This window comes from Typopeltis vanoorti, chromosome 21, assembly GCF_054136105.1.
Source record: "Typopeltis vanoorti isolate ZY-2024b chromosome 21, IOZ_Tvanoo_1.0, whole genome shotgun sequence".
Taxonomy (NCBI): domain Eukaryota; kingdom Metazoa; phylum Arthropoda; class Arachnida; order Uropygi; family Thelyphonidae; genus Typopeltis; species Typopeltis vanoorti.
Window position 1 is genome coordinate 71,309,347 of NC_143569.1, and position 17,987 is coordinate 71,327,333.

At 35.1% G+C, this 17,987-nt stretch overlaps 1 protein-coding gene across 5 annotated transcripts in view; it reads left to right on the forward strand.

Annotated features, from left to right (window-relative positions):
- Nucleotides 1-17,987, forward strand: part of Pak (serine/threonine-protein kinase PAK 3-like protein) — a 392,921-nt gene that overhangs the window by 342,637 nt on the left and 32,297 nt on the right. For all 5 annotated transcript variants that reach the window (XM_090410869.1, XM_090410868.1, XM_090410867.1 and 2 more), the window contains 2 exons: nucleotides 750-849; nucleotides 11,947-12,143. In XM_090410869.1, coding sequence (XP_090266995.1) covers nucleotides 750-849; nucleotides 11,947-12,143 — 297 coding nt within the window. The remainder of the gene's footprint in view (nucleotides 1-749; nucleotides 850-11,946; nucleotides 12,144-17,987) is intronic.

Below are 17,987 nucleotides of genomic sequence, written 5' to 3' on the forward strand. Positions count from 1 at the left end.
AATATTTGGTGCAGTGCAGGTAGTGGATCATGTATCATAGAATGGTCTCTTGTGATGAGTTCTGGAACTTATCACAAGAGGTGTCATTTAAGAAGCATAATAATAATTATATTGCTGTTTTTTTTTTTTTTAATTCCCTTGTTTTATTCAGATATGCAGAAAAGTTAGTTATGAAATTTTCCAAGAGAAACTTGAGCGAAATGTCTCTACTCAACCATGTCTAATGGTCATGATTAGTAATAGAGAATCCACAGTTCCTCTGCAGATAGCAATTACATCCTATGAATATCTCATTTCACGTTGTTATTCTCATTCTTTCCTTTTTATTTTCTACTGCATAATCTCATACGTTTAATCCAAAGCACTCTGAGCATACCATTCCAAGCTTTTACACTGCTAATTAACATTGCAAAATTTTTACCAATAAATATATTTTTTAAAAGATAAATTATTGTAAACATAATTAATACCTTTATTTTCTTAATCAAGACTTCTACTGTACAGGCACTGAATGAGTAGCCGGAATTGCAGTGCCTTAAGGTGTAGGTAATGTTCTAAACACAAAACTTACAGCTGGCATATAGCTGATGATGTTATAGTAAATCAAAGTAATTCTCTGACTTAATTATATTTAACATTCTAAATGATATTTTTTTTTTACTACTTACTAAATTTTGTACTTTTTATATACTTAAAAAATATAATGTAAAGGCAATGCTTAGTAATTTTTAATTATGAATTGTTTGTAGGTTCTTCAAGCATTAGAATTTTTACATTATAATCATGTAATTCATAGAGACATAAAGAGTGATAATATTTTGCTTGGAATGGATGGCAGTGTCAAATTAAGTAAGTTTCATTCATGTTTACTAAAAGTTTTTATTAATTATTCATATACACTGCATTTGTTAAAAAAATCTTCAGTTTTTGCTAAATTGCAGAGGGCAGCCAGTTTATTTTATTTTTATTATTAATAATTTTTTGCATGTAAATTAATACTGTATTTATTTAATGTCTGCGTGATTAGCCTAGTGACTGTGCTTTGCAACCATATACCTGGGGAAAGAATGTCCTAGGTTTGATTCCCGTCGACAACGTGAGGAGCTTAAGCATCTTCCTCAGCCATAGCCAAGTTAGCCGATCTTGGGCGTGGACAGCTGGGTTTTTCTCCCCAGTTTATCTGGGGTTTTTCATCCCACAAACAGGCAAACTGGTCCCATGAACACACACACACATGGATACAATCGTGGATATCGCCCTTAGGGGATGCAGCAGAGGAGTGGCAAACTGGCTGCATTAATACACCAGTAACCCCTTATTAGGAGGGGACTCAATCCATCTTAGATGGGGAAGAAGGATAGAATTTATTTAATTCTCAATTAGTTAACTTCTGTTCATTTCTTGCGAACAGGAGTGGCTAAATCTGCTTCTCATCTTTTAGAACATCAAAAAATACTATTAGATTGGAAGTCATTCAATTATAGTTAAGCAATAGTTATAAACATATTGTTAAAAAATATTACATAGTTGTCAACAATATATGTGAGCAAAAGTATAAAACATTATAGATAAAAGTTAAAATGCAGTGGATAGCAAATTAAAGTTCATGTTATCTGACTACATAAGCTAGTTACAGTTATTCATGGTTGATTGATATCAATGTCATTATCTTCATTTGACTCAGACAAGTGTTCTTTAAGCAAAATAATTTTATTGCATACTCTAGGCATCAGTATAGCTAGATAAATATGCAAAGATTTTCTTAATCTTGAATCTTATATTTCCCCTTTTTTTCTTCTCTCGCCCAATCTGAAAAACAGATTTCTCATTCATGTTGATGTTTGTAAATAAGATGTGCATAGATTATTAGTGATTTGGTACCATTGTTAACCATTTTTTTACTCCATTCATCATGGAAAGACATAACTCAACAAAGTATAAAACTTTAAATGATTTAAAGTATAAGAAAGTCACATGCCTGATATTGTATGCGAGAATTGCACTCCTCATGGTGAACTTTAAGGCTGTCAGCCTTAAAAACCTAGTAAAAGTCAAACTAATGAAAGAAAATGTCACTGGTTTTAAACACAATGAATTTTAAGAATAAATTCAAAGAGTTACTCTTGATGTAAGCCAATAAATATAAATGCCACAGTTTGAAGTAAAAAATGAATCTTGTATTCATTTAGATAATACTAAAAACTGGGCCTGCTGAAGAAGTGGGCTGAATATAAAGTTTTTTACCCTCCATACACCAATGCTGAAGAACTAAGTCCACAAACCAGAGCTCATTGTGGACCTATAGGTAGCTCTGTTAATTAGCAAAATTTATAGGCATAAAGCTCCCAAAAATTTTACAGTGACTTAGTAGATTAAAAAATATTAATAATTTGAATTATCATTATTTAAAAATAATAATAATAAAAATTGAAAACAACTGTGCATTGACTTTAATTTGAGTAAAATAATTGCCTAGGTAGATACACTATGCTTGTTTATTTGTTTTTTTTAATAATAAACAAATGTACAAGTAGATGATTCACAAACTTTTTAAATATTTGAAAGATATTTTAGTTAGGTTCAAGTAGCTCTATAAACAAAACAGAAGTGTTCCCACTTGAAGCCCAAATTGCTAACTTGTTATATGGAGTTTATCTTTAGTCCTGAAACAGTTCTCATCAAGCAAAAGTCTAGTTAAAGTGGATAGACCATTATCATTGCTTTGATCTTAGCATCTGCAGATGGTCTACAGTTTCTTAAAATTATTTACCAATCCATCAAATTAGTTTCGTCTTAGAAATAGGAAGAAGAGTATCCAAGAAATTAATCTAGGATACTCTTCTTTCTTGCATTACAAGGCAGATGATTCACTTTTATGTTTGATCTACTATAAATATTTCACCATCCCATGAAAAACTAGGAATGTTCAAAACTTTAGACTCAAGAACAGAGAATATTCATCCTTGGAACCAGCAATGCATCTGGAATAACACTCTTAGCATTAGAATGAAAATGTTTCATGAAACATTTTCAGTAAATGCTATCATAATATTCTGTAACTTTCCAACCCCCAAAGATCAGGAATTTGATGATGATAAAAAGTGTGCTATTGAACTGCCAGTGAAATATATATTTCACATAGAACAATTGTTTTATGGGGGGGAAGGGAAGGAGGAAGAAGATGTCAGTTCTTTCCAGTACAAAGAAAGGTGTCTGATATTTTATGATTTGTAAGATTGATTTATAAGAAATTCTGATCACCATCATATTCTTGATATGTTCCTGTAAAGAATATTTTGATAGTACTATATCATTAATTTACATTATTACTAGCTGGAGTAACTTAAGGATCAAAGCTAGGTAACTGGGAGGATAATTCCAGATATACTTTAAAGGAATGCGGAGAACCGACCAGGGCTTCTGACCTAATGTCCAATCCTCACCTTCTCATGGTGCACCCTGTTGGGTATCTACTTGGATACTGAACGAACGAGGATGAGCTGGCAATTTGGGATTTAGCCAACCAAATTGTATTCTTATTGGTTAAACCAAAATAAAAAAATGATGGTACAACATGACAAAATTTCATGCCGGCTGGGGCGTTGCCCGGTTAAAGAAGGCCCCTGTTGTTTTCGCCAGGGAACCAGGACGAACAGTGAAAAGTCAGCTACTGGAACAAATCCGAAAACAAACCCCAACTCAACATCACCAGAGTTAAAGATTGGTACTATCAACATAAGAAGCGTGAATGGCAAAGAAATGGAGCTAGCTGAGGAATTAGATAAGTACCAGATCGACATAATAGGGGTGACTGAAACAAAAAAGACAAAAACTGGCGAGATTTTTCTGAGCAATAAATACAAAATGTTATATTCAGGCAATGACGATCAAGGAAAAGAAAGAGTAGCCATAGTATTCAACACTAAATACGAGGCTAATCGTCTTGAATGGCAGTCAGTCTCAAGTAGAGTAGGGTAGAGTAATGTAGGCAAATATGAGAATGGTGAACTGGACAATGAGACTTATTTGTGCCTATGGTCCCACAGAAGGTTCTACTAAAGTAGAAGTGGAAGAATTTTTTGAGGCTTTAGAAAAAGCAACTGACACTGTGAAAAATGAAAAGTTGATCCTTGTTGGGGATCTAAATAGCAGAGTAGGAAATGATTGTGAGACATACAAAAATATTTTGGGAAAATTTGGAGAAAAGAGCAAAGCTTATAATAATGGCAAATATCTGTTGGATTTCTGCTCAGGACATTGACTGGTTATTACTAACACCATGTTCCAACATAAAAATGTGCACAAATTCACATGGAGAGAAGAGGCTAGGAATAAGAAAAATCTCATTGACTATGTTATTGTTGATAGTGATGTTTTCTCCCTGGTGCAGGACACCGGGGTGTACAGAGGATTTGAAATGGGAAGTGATCACTATTTAGCCTTGAGCAAGATAAAATTCAGTTTCATATTGAAAAGAATAACATGTAAGAAAGTTTTAAAGTGAATAAAAGTTGAGCAGCTATCAGATGTGAACTGTAGACTAAAATACACAAAGATTATTGAAGAAAAAATGAAAGAGTTTGAGAACAGGAATCAAACCTTGGAGATTCAGTGGCAAACTCTGAAGAAAACATTGATTGATTCTGCCAGAGAGACATGTGGTGAGGTTGTCTGCAAGGATTAAAAAATCAGAACTCCCTGGTGGACACAGGAAGTTAAAGAGGCAGTGAAGGAAAAGAAGAAAGCATATCAAAAGTTCCTGTCAAACAAGTCAGCTTGTGCTCTTAGAGAATATAGAGACAAATGCAAGAATGCTAAACACTGTGTAAAACTAGCTAAACAAAAGTCATGGGAGGACTTTGGCAAGAATATAGAAAATAAATATCAAGAAGGTGGCAAAATATTCTGGAGTTGATGAAGAAGCTTAGAAACAGAGGAAAGAGTGCTGTAAAATGAGTTAGAGATGATAAAGGTGACATGAAAATGGTAGAAAAAGATATCCTTGAAGTATGGAGTAATTACTTTGAAAAACTGCTAAATGAAACAAGCAGTGATGACAGCACAGTGGTAAAAAAACACTGACCAGGCATGCAGTCAGGAATACATATCCATACTTGAAGTAGAAAAAGCAATCAAAGGCTTGAAATGTGGAAAGGCAGCAGGAGTAGATGATATTCGACCAGAAATGCTGAAGTATGGTGGTATAAAAGTCTTACAGTTGCTGCACTGCATAGTTCAGAAAGCTTGGATAGAGGGACGAATTCCCGATGATTGGAGTAGAGCTCTAATAATACCTATATATAAAAAGGGAAATAAAACTGAATGTGAGAATCACAGAGGTATTTCCCTACTGAGTGTTCCTGGCAAGATCTATGCAAATATACTTGAGAAACGGTTGAGAAAAATTGTGGAAGAAAAGCTTGGTGAAGAACAAGCTGGATTCAGGCCAAATAGAGGCTGTCAGGATCAGATCTTCACTACGACAAATAGTTGAGAAAGCATGGGAATATAACCAAGATCTGTATTTAAGTTTTGTCGATTTGGAAAAGGCATATGACAAGGTGCCAAGAGAGAAGCTATTCAATACACTGCAGTTATATGGTGTCAATGGGGCATTGTATCAAGCAATACTTAGTCTTTATTTGAGTTGTAAGTCAGCAGTTAGAATTGAAGGAAGTACAGGAAGATGGTTTAATGTTAAATCTGGTGTGAGACAAGGATGTACATTATCCACTCTGTTATTCATTATCTATATGGATCACATTATGAAGGAAAGTGGTATTAAACATGATATCAAAATTGGAGATGTTAATGTCAGCTCTTTGCTTTATGCAGATGATGTTATACTTCTTAATAAATCCGCTACAAGTCTACAAGATTCTCTGACTAAATTGAATAACTGTTGTAATAGATATGGTATGAAGGTCACCAATAAAAAGACAAAGACAATGAAAATAGGCAGAATCATTGAAAATGTCAACTGTGTTGTGAATGGAGAACCTGTGGAACAAGTAAAACATTTCAGCTACTTAGGCACGATTTTTACTGAAGATGGTAAATTAAGTATAGAAATAGACAACAGAATCAGCAAAGCTGGTATGGTAGGAAGTCAATTGAATAAATTCATATGGAATAAGATAGAAATTAGTTGGAACACTAAATTAGCTGTATACAAGACAGTGTTCAAACCAGTTTTAACTTATGGATTCTGAAAGCTGGGTCAGAAGTAAAACGACCAAAGACTAGAGACCGCAGATATGAGAGTCCTGAGAAAGATTATAGGTGTGAACAGATGGCATCAATGGCAATATCATATTAAAAACGAGGATATTAGGAAAGAACTTGACATTGTCAGCATCCAGGAATGTGTTAGCAGAGATAATCTCAGGTGGTATGGTCACTTAAATAGAATGCGCGAGGAAAGATTAGCAAAACAAGTGTTCTCTGCCAGGTTGGCAGCAAAACAACCCAGAGGAAGACCAAGATATAGGTGGATTGATACGGTACAAAGTGCCTTAGACGATAGAAATATAAGATCTGATAATGTTGGAGTCTTGACAAGTAACAGACTGATTTGGAGTAAAATTGTAGATAGGAAGTTAGTAATGATGTAATTTTTTTTCATGTAGTTCTATCATATCCTGTACACCCCCTGAGGGTACATGGCAGGAATTTGATGATGATGATGATTAAACCACAAAAAATGATGCTACAACACATCAGAATTTCATGCTGACTGGAGCATTACCCAGTGTAACTGGGGCATCCTAAAGCCTCTGTTTTTTCAGTGAACCAGGATAAACAAGTCAGCTCCTGGAACATATACCAACTCAACATCAGCAGAGTTGCATAAAAATGTGCACAAATTCACATGGAGAGAAGATGCAAGAAATAAGAAAAGTCTAATTGGCTATGAGTTGATAGCGATGTTTTCCCACTGGTTCAGGACACATAAATATAGCATACAAAGGATTTGAAATAGGAAGTGATCACTATTTAGTTTTGAGTAGGATAAAATTGAATTTCATATTGAAAAGAAGAGTAAGAATGTTTTAAAATGAATCAAAGTTGAGCAACTTTCAGAAGTGAACTATAGAGCCAAATACTCGAACATCATTTAAGAAAAAATTAGAGTGTGAAAACGAGAACTAAACCTTGGAAATACAGTGGCAAATCCTATAGAAAACATTGGTTCAGATGGAGAAGCATGCAGAGGTTGTCTGTAAGGATAGAAAAATCTGAACTCCATGTGAACTCAGGAAGTTAAAGAAGTAGTCAAGGACATGTCGAAAGTCAGCTTGTGTTCTTACAGAATACAAAAAAAAAAATGTAAGAAAGTGAAGCACTGTGTGAAACTAGTTAAAAATAATTGTGGGAAGCCTTCGATAAAGACATTGAAATGATCACACCACATGATCACTGTCATCAACTGGAAGCAGAATCTTTAACTGAAACACCCTCTGAGATTTTACTGCTACCCAATCAATGTTTGGATAATTAAAGTCTCCCATTATGGTTGCTCTTTTTGTGCCCATCGTCTTTATTTGGTGATGCATTTCCTCATCACTAGTAACCAATCCACCAGATCTGTAACAACACTCCACAATGTATTTGGTCTTTAGATTCCACCTCACGCCAGATAGCTTCATACTCACTGCCACATGAAAAACTGTTTCTAGTACTACAATCATAGGTCTCAACACTTACTGGATTCAAGTCATCTAATATCATTAGCAGCCTGCCCCCTCCTATCCTGTCTGTCCTTCTTAAAAATACTATTCCCTTTACTCTTGATACCATTTAGTATGTGTGATTCTGATAGAAATGTCTCACTAATGCCTATAATCTGAGGTCCCAACATATTGACCAAGGCAATAAACTCTACACCTTTGTTTCTGATACTCCTATACAGACATAATTATCTTCCTGCATGGTTCTTTTGTGCTCTCTTGTCTGAAGTCTGCATGACACAGTTGGACAGCTAGCAGATCTCTATTCTTCTCTACTTCCTTATATATGCAGACATCTTTCCATATAATTTCTTGATATTTTTAATCTTAGCACACGTTTCATGAGTCTGAACTGGACGAACAGAAAATTGAAATTGTTCTCTCATCATAACCATTTCCATGATCATGCCCACTTCTGTCATTAACACAGTTACATAACATCATCATTCCTACATACAGATTCTTACCATTCCTCCCATTATAATTTAGTTTCCTTGACTCTCTGTGTTATGTCTCAACCAGTTATTAGTTTTTCAAGATCCCTGCTACCAAACACATTCAAGTTTAAGCCATCCCTCTTATACAAATTTAATCTTCACTCAAACTCATTCCACGCATCCAAAAACTGGCATCCATTACTTCCACACAGCCTACTCATAGAATCATTTGCCATCATATACAGTGGTGGCTCGTGGCTTGAAATTGTGGGAGTGCTGCAACTTTCGAAATATACATATATACTTAAGTACAGTGTATACATGTTTGGATAAAATATCAAAATTATGGTAAAAATTAAAAAAAAAATAAACATGAAAAAATATTGTTTATTATCGATAAAATTATACAGTTTGGTATAATTCAAAATTACTTAAAAATAAAATCCATTCTTCTTGTTTTGTTTCGAGCGAAAAGGTCAATAATTTTTTTCTTGATGTTTGTGTGACTGTTGAAGAATTTTTTCTCTGTTGAAATCATTGCAAGTGCATTTAACCTATCCTGATTCATAGTGCTCCTCAGAAATGTTTTTATTTGCTTTAAGGTTGAAAAAAGCATTCAGGCTCTGATGTAGTCACAGGAATTGTCAAGAGAATTTTTATTAATACAGTAATTTCACTAAGAACACAATCTAAATTATTTTCTCTTATAAATTTAAAATTTTAACAAGTCAATTAATTTACAATAATCATGCATGTCGAGTCTACTGTAGAATACTCGAAGTTTAGTTTCAAGTTTTTTTTTTTGTTGATCATAGGATATATCATGTTTACTCTGTAAACACGATAAGCACTACGAACACTCTACTACTGGCGCAAACTGCATATAAACAACAGTGGAATTGCCCGACGGATAATGCCACATTCTGCTAATAGCTCACATCTCACTATGATGTACATATGCTTGCGTGTGTAGCAATATGACACTGTGGTAAACACAGTGCTGCTAGCATCCGTCGCCCTCCTGAGTGCTACAAGATGGATTTTTATTATTTTTTATACAAAATAAGAGAATTGTATTGGATTGTTGATGATAAAATTAAATATTGCAAGCAAATATAAATAAATATATTTATATATCAAGAAAAATTGGGGTTGCTGCAGTTCTGCAGTGCCTATTCATGAGCTGCCCTTGATCATATGCCTTTTTAATTCATTTTTATCATATCGAGGTAATATACTTATGATTTTCATTTTCTCACTTTTCACTCTCACCTCTATTGCAATTACGTTTTCATTTACTTTTCTGTTTTGAATTGCTTGCATTATATTTTTCATTTTTGCTCCAGGAAAACTTAAAGTTATAACCCGCTCATTAACAGCATGTTTTATGATAGTCACTATACCAAATAACATCTTTTTTCAAACAGTGTTACATGATTTTCCTTATTACTAACTTACCTGATTCCGTGCTTTGTTGTTTCTTATTTTGTTGCTTAAGTTTCTTATTCTTCCTATGTTCATTCAAATGCTACTTGACTTTCTGTAATTCTCATTTCTTCTCTCTGATCTATCTATCCCAATGGCTTTAACAGGCCTTTAAGGCCCACAACCTTCCAAGCATGCTTGGATTTCGTAATCGAAATACGAGGATAGAATAGTCACTCCTATGCCTCAAGGTATTCTTGGCTGTATCCCTGTGTGTTCAAGGGGCCGGTTTGCCTGCTTGCGGGATAAAAAACACCAGATAAACTGGCGGAAAAAACCCTACTGCCCACGCCCAAGACCGGCTAACTTGGCTATGGCTGAGGAAGATCCTTCAGCTCCTCACGTCTCCGACGGGAATCAAACCTAGGACACTCCTTCCCCAGGCATATGGTTGCGAAGCGCAAAGCCACTAGGCTAACCGCGCGGACTATCTTCTCTCTGATAATCTGCTTTAACTTTGCTATTTTGGAGATTAATTCATTTTTCAATAACTTACTTAGCAGGGTTGGCCTTCTTGTTCTTGACTTTGCTGCTCTTCTTAACGTTGTATTTCTTGTGCGTTTTTGGCACCTTTTTTATTCCAGTACTGCAATATCTTAATAAAATTATGTTATAAAACACTAAAAACATGAAAATCTATAAATCAGTACAATAAAACAGATAAAAATCACCAATTGTACACAAATGCTAAATTCACCTACCATTTAAAATGTAACCTCGAACCCACTCTCCAAGATTATCAAAACAAGTGCTAGATTGACAGGAAAAAAGATCCAGAGGATAACCAAGATGTAGGTGGATTGATACAGTAAAAAATGCCTTAGAAGACAGAAATACAAGATCTGATAATGTTGGAGTCTTGACAGATAACAGATTAATTTGGAGGGGAAGTATTGATCGGAAGTTAGCAATGGTGTAATGTTTTCATGTAGCACTATAATCATATTCTGTACACCACCTGAGGGTATATATCAGGAAGTTGATGATGAAGTACAACATGATAAAATTTGCTCAATGCTCACTGTGTAAACCAGACTAAACACAGACTAACCAAATTAGATTTGGTTAGTCTGTGGTTTATTAATAATGAATAACTTTATATGGCATTGTTATATACAGTGTTTTGATCTGGAAATTAAACAGGTTAGAAAAATCTTAAAACCTGGAACATGTAGTAAAGATGCTTTTGAATGCTTACTAACTTATTTGATTCCGTGCTTTGTTGTTTCTTGTTTTGCTGTTTAAGTTTCTTATTCTCCTTATGTTCATTCAACTGCCACTCAACTTTCTGTAATTCTCACATCATGTATCTGATAATCTGCTTTTACTTGCTATTTTGGAGGCTTATTCCCCCTTACCCCCCACACACCTGCCTTCCCAAACTAATCAGTAGACTATGCTTACCTACCCACCAGTTAGCAGTGTTTTTGTCATGACCACTTATGTGCTTTTGTTATGCATTTTGTTTATTTGTAAAAATAATAATAATACACTTTTAATTAAAATTAAGTAAAATAACAAAAGCTTCTTGGTAAGGGGAAGCAAAATAAAAGTACAGATCAGCATTCTGATATCAGAATGCTCATCTGTACATAGTCCTAATCCCATACATTTCTAAGGGAACTGATTCACCCATTTTTTTGCTGGTCAGTAAACTCCTTTGTTACTTTCAACCAAGATAAATTTCCTCTTTTTCTCATAGGTTTTACTAGGTGGGTGCTCACCTGTATTTTTATTTTATGTCATTTTACATTTGAGCATTTATTCATGGAGAGTGCTAAAGCACTTCTTTGTCACCCTAGCATTAACTGGGATTGACTCATGTATTTTCTTACAAAAAATTTGGGAAAGTCTGAACCTTATTAATTGTAAACAGTGTTTTTTAATTGTGTATCATCCCTGGTCTACCACAGCTTGTATTTCTTTGGAAATTCATTGTTCGATCTTTTTAAAATGCCAGTTACACTGAAGATAATCTAAGTTTTATATCAAAATATTGGGTTTTATACTTGAATAATAAATTTTCTTGCATCTACTTGTTTTTATGTCACAAGCTTTTAAAACTCATGTAAGTCCCAAGTATAAAAGGCAATCTGTCGTATGTTCATGTAGTCTATTATTAAGATCATTTTTTTTTAGCAAATTTGAATATCAGTCATTTTGAAACAGAAAATACTTTTATAAACAATTGCTTTTTATAAAAATAGACCTTATTTGCTTTTTTTTTTAATCTGAATCTTTCTTAGATTTATGTTTCTCTTAACACTGGATCATTACTTTCAAAAACTTTTTAGCGGATTTTGGATTTTGTGCTCAGATATCACCAGAACAAAGTAAAAGAACAACAATGGTTGGTACGCCATATTGGATGGCCCCTGAAGTTGTTACAAGAAAACAGTATGGGCCAAAAGTAGACATCTGGTCATTAGGAATTATGGCAATTGAAATGATTGAAGGAGAACCACCATATTTAAATGAAAATCCCCTGAGGGTATGTATATATAATATTATTTTTAGAAATACCATGCATATTAAATACATTTTATTTGTTTTTTGCATATTTATTATTCCTTATATATTTTATAAGGAATAATAGTCTGAACACTTGCAGAATTTGGGCACATGATTAGACTAATTACTTGGATTGAACATAAACTTAGTATATTTCTATCAGAGGCAAAATTTTCAACCAAGTTTTTTATCATATTCACTGCATATTAGTTTGCTGTAATGGATAAAGTCAGGTAGAAAGATCTCAGTCTGTGATATTAGTAGTCTAAAGTCATGGAACCTGATATACTCCTAGATGAAACAAGAAAAGGTTGGTCTTGTGGATAGCTCAGGAAAGTTGAAAGTTATTGAATTGTGAACAAGATGAAAGGAAACATGCAAGTTTATGGTACTTACAAGCCTGGAAAATTTCCAATACATATTTGACATATGGAATGGAAAGAAAAAATTATTCTCTTGCAGAAATCAAAGTTTCTAATCTAGGATGCTGCAACCACATATGATTTTGTAAACTTCAGGAATGTTTGTACCAAGAGCATGAGGTTCTGGCAAATAGTTCCATTCTTTATGGGATCATTGGTACCATGCATCCAGAAGTTAATACTGCAATTATGTTGTGACACATTTTCTATATAGGGTAAGGAAAAACTGAATTTCCGTATCTTATTGTGTTGCTATCTTTTGTGATACTTGGATGGAAGATAATTTCTCTACTTTCTTATACTTGAGGGATTACTTATTTATTATTACTGTATAATATGAAATTGAACGTGTGAAGGTCTTATATTTTAAAAAAAATGGCTGTTTTGCACTGGAGTTCCACTAGTGTACACCTTCCTGTCTTGAAGTTAATCTCTGATTTGTATTCTTCTCTCCAACATTAAATTACTAATATTCTATTTCTTCATTCAGGTCCTGCCTAGGTGAATGACCCCACTTCCCATCTTAGATTATTTTTAACTCCTTGCATTCAGTCTATCGATGGTCGGTCCATCATTATATATATTTTGTTGAATGGAAAAACATGAGTTATACATAAAAGTGCTCTGCCACTGCCATATGAGAGCAGATAATTCACACTTAAGGTAAAGAAGCCCTCTTATTCTAAATTAGTGTTCTTCATATCAACAACAAGAATCACATCTGTTTTTTTCCCTCAGCAAAAGGACTCATTCCTCTGCCTAAGGCTCTACAAAATACATAAATTGGATATTCCACTACCATTGTGACTTGCAGAAGATTCTTTTGTTATTAGTTTTCATCAACTTAAAAATAAATACCTTTCTAGTATCGGTGGAAATTTCCATTGATGTTGAAGAATAAATGCATTTTAAAAACAAAATTAAAGATCTTAGATTATAAGATATAGAAATTATCATTTCCATCAGTGTGGTGATCTTGCTGTTTACAAGCATAAAATGGAGAACATCCCTGCAGAATGAATATCCACAAAGTATTGTAAGTTCAATTTAATGCTAATGTTGCATATCTTAAAAGAACAAGAATTTCAAAGTTTGAAGCTACAACCTTGAGATTCAGTTTATCTAGTGCACTTCACAGAGCATTTTGAGCACTGTGTGTGTATCATCCACACATGATAAACAGCAAGGCCTGTAGCAAATAAATGTCATGTGTGGGTGAACCTCTGTAGCTCAGTCAGTTTCAGCAATTCCCTTTGTTTGGAAAAGTTGGCCTCATAGTCCATGAGCTGCTTCGACTGTGAATCTAAATAAACCAAATCATATGTGGGCAGGGGTCAAGAGCAAAGTAATCAACAGATTACTTTGTTCTTCCCCATAAAGTATTCTCCAAAGACTGCAAGTTGCAGTCTTTGGAGAATACTTTATGGGGAAGGCATTCCTGAGAACTGGGGTAGTTGGATTGAAAGACAAATGGAAGTAGCAGGTATTCTCCAAAGACTGCAAGTTGCAGTCTTTGGAGAATACTTTATGGGGAAGGCATTCCTGAGAACTGGGGTAGTTGGATTGAAAGACAAATGGAAGTAGCAGGTTTGGTCAGTCAGAACCTCGAATGATGTGGGGCTACTCTTGCTTATGTTACTGTAGGTTTAGCAGAAATCGGAATAGGGTGGGATGGGGCATGATGGATGTCTTTCTGCTGAATAGCACCCATGGAAAGATCTTAGAATAGACACAATGTGAAAAATTGACTATCTATGAAACAGTAAACTAAAAAAAAAGTGTGAGAGAGGAGTCATCAATGAACTACACTATCCTCTTTTGAGTAGCATCAAGAATGTTTACACAGGTTTTAGGTACACTGCTCCAAATATGAGAGCAGTATTCCACAGTTGGGTAGATTTGGGATTTGTATACAGAGTAACTATCTGGACAGATAAAAAGTAACATCTTGGGTGGAAAAGCATATCAAGTTTTACTAATCAGGATGGTGCGATTATGCTGGGGGGGGGGGTTGACAAAACTATATTGCAGAAGCACTGAAGGTGATTGTCATTATTGCCTCATTTGAAGCATGGTATTGTAGTTTAATGTTTAGGACACTTATAGTAGATGATCTTGAAGTTTGATGTTTGAGTACTGTAATATGAGGGGAGAGTGGTGTCAGCAAAATGGATGGAATTTGAGGTCAGTGAGAGAATTTCATTTGTTTATATGAGGAAGAGGCTGTGTGAAATAGCAGCCATGAGGAACACTTGCATTAATCAGAAAATCTGAAAAGAACACCCTCCACCATTATACACTGTGAACAATCTGAGAGAAAACTGGCAGTTCACTTGGCAATCCAACTTGACGTCCAACCCAATACACAGTTTGCAGATGACAATACATTGCACTCCTCCCTCTCATTTGATAAGCCTTACTCTACAAACTCACCTCAGCCTACAGAACATCAACCACCACTGCCCTCAGTTCTGATCTCCAAGCCATTCTCCAATGGGATTCAGATAACCTCGTCAATTTCAATGCTAATAAAACCCAGTTCTGTCTTATTTCTCACAAAAAAAAACATTTTCTCCCAATATTACCTTTGACAATACCCAAATTCCCATACAAGATGAAATTTCTCTTCTGGAATTACCTTGACATCAAGCCTCTCCTAGCATAAACACATCACATCCTCAGCTTCTAAAAAACTAGAATTTCTCTTTCACTCAAGATGTTATTTCACCCCTGAACAGCTGTTAACCTTACACAAATAACAAATCTGTCCGGCTGTTGAATATTCTCTCACATATAGGATGGGGTCCCTAAAAGCTCTCTCAAAATGCTTGACTCAATACAGAGGAGCGCAATTAGACTTATTAAGGACCCATCTCTTACTAACTCACTCTCCTCACTTTCACACAGATGTTTGGTTTCCACAGTATGTGTATTCTGCAAATATTTCCATGGGAAATGTTCATCTGAAATAGCATCAATAATTCCCCCCACTTAGTACTAAGCTTGTTAGAACACATGCATCTGCTGCTGCTCAACATTCCTTCACAGTGCACCTTGAAACCCGCAGAACAAGTATGTATTGTGGAACAGTCTTCTCCCTGTTGTGTTTCCCAAGGAATACAATATACAGTCTCTTAAATCAAATGTAAACAAGTTCCTCCTTTCCCATCCCACTACCCATATACAGTACTAATGTACTTTAGAGTGATCAACCAACCTCTCGTGTATGGGCCCAACATAAAAATTCCAATTACAAGAGGATCGGGGAAGGAAGACCATAAGATGGCAATTTTTTAAGAAGTCCTTGATGTCAAACTCTCTCATGTCTTGGAAATGTTTAGTGCAATAGCCAAGGTTTCTCTGAAATTTCCATGACATGTGTTCAGAGGTGGGTGATGCAGGTTGAGGATATCTGCTTTAGATCTGAATGGAAAAATCTACATTGGTGGTCACCTATTAGTTGACATTTTCCACATGTGGAAGAGTTAACTGTTGATGACCTTCTAGGTTACGTTACATTACACTAAATGAAAGCAGTACGTCAATAGTTTTTTCTATTGACAATCACTTTTTCTATGGAATTGGCTGTATATAGACTTGTCTCCATGCTGTAGGATGGATACTAGCTGAATAACATATAATGTATGATATGAACAGAGATGATAAAGAGCAGATGTTAGTTCAGGAACACATCACTTGAGCACAATTAATGATACTGATGATATTTAGTTTTATTCTGCTTACCCTTTCTGTTGTGCTGGTATAGTGTATGGTGTTCAGGATAGCCCTGACATTCCACTCCTGAGTGCAGTTATTGCTTTCTGCAGAGTGGATGTCCATGTGTGGAGAGCTTGGGTGCTTGATCAAATTTCTCCTGAGAATGAATAATTTTTTTCATCCTCTTGTTTATCAAAATTTTCAGCAAGCCCTAGCTACATTTTTAGAAACCATAGAATCATCAATAAAAAAACCAAAATACAAAGAGAAACATCAGAAGCAACAACAAATACACCACTTTTCTTAATATTACATTCAACAGGGGAATATCCACTTGGAAAAAAAATCCTTCATCCAGAAGGATTGGCAGAATCTCCAAAATCTTAAAAAAACTCTGTCCAGGAGATCTCTAATTGAAGCAATAACACCAACACATTCAGAAATATTACTTTGTGCAGCATTTATTAAATAGGGGAATTGTGGTTACCCCTGACAAAACTAAACTTTTTTAGAGGCATAATATCAGAGTAGGACCTCCTTGATATTCCTGAAGAGGAGATCTGTTCCAAACTGAAGGGAATGGCAACCATAAGGAGAATCCTTATACAAGGGTGGTCTGAAAAATTCTCGGCCTGACAATGAAAAAACAAATTTATAATTTCAAAATTATTAATTAAGGATGGGATAATGGCTCCAGTGCCATTATCCCATCCTTGTAGTGGTTCTCAGTAAGATCTGCAAAATACCCATCTACAGCTGCAATCACCTCTTCATTCAAAGAAAACTGCTGACCAGCGAGGAAGAGTTTTAGTTTTGGGAAGAGATAGAAGTCAGAGGGAGCCAAATCTGGGGAATAGGGAGGATATTCCAACAATTCATAGTGCAGATCCCTTAATTTTTCCATTGCCAATACACCTTTGTATTGGCAATGGAAAGGGGCAGGGGTATTGTCCTGATGAAAGATGATTTTTTCTTCTGCAAACCGGTTTTTTTCTCACAAATTTTTTCATGTAGTCTAGTTAAAAGATCAGAATAATATTCCCTGGTTATTGTTTTACCCTTTTCAAGATAATTAATAAACAAAATGCCTTTATCATCCCAAAACACTGATGCCGTGACCTTTCCTGCTGATGGAACTGACATTTTCTTCTTTGGCGCTGAATAACCAGTTTCTGTCCACTGTTTTGACTGCTGTTTGGATTCTGGTGTGTAATGGTGAATCCAAGTCTCATCCATAGTAATAAATCGATGCAAAAAATTAGTTTTGTTGTTAAAACACTCCAAGCACTGTTCAGAGATTTTCATGCGAGTGCGTTTTGATCTGCTGTGAGCAAGCGTGGCACCCATCTTGGTCAGAGCTTTTTCATATGCAATTCTTCATGCAAAATATATCCTACACGTTTGTTTGAAATGCCTATAGTCTCAGAAATTTCACGCACTTTGACTTGCCGGCCATCCAATACCATATCGTGCGCTTGATCAATGATTTCTGGTGGTGTTACACTTTTTGGACGTCTTTCACGTGGATCGTTTTCAATTGAGAAATGGGCCACCGAGTTTAAACGTGGCCATACCAGCCTTGAAAATGCCTGTAGTCTCATCAATTTCATGCACTTTGACTCGCCAGTAATGCAAAACCATATCATGCACTTGATCAATGATTTCTAGTGGTGTTACACGTTTTG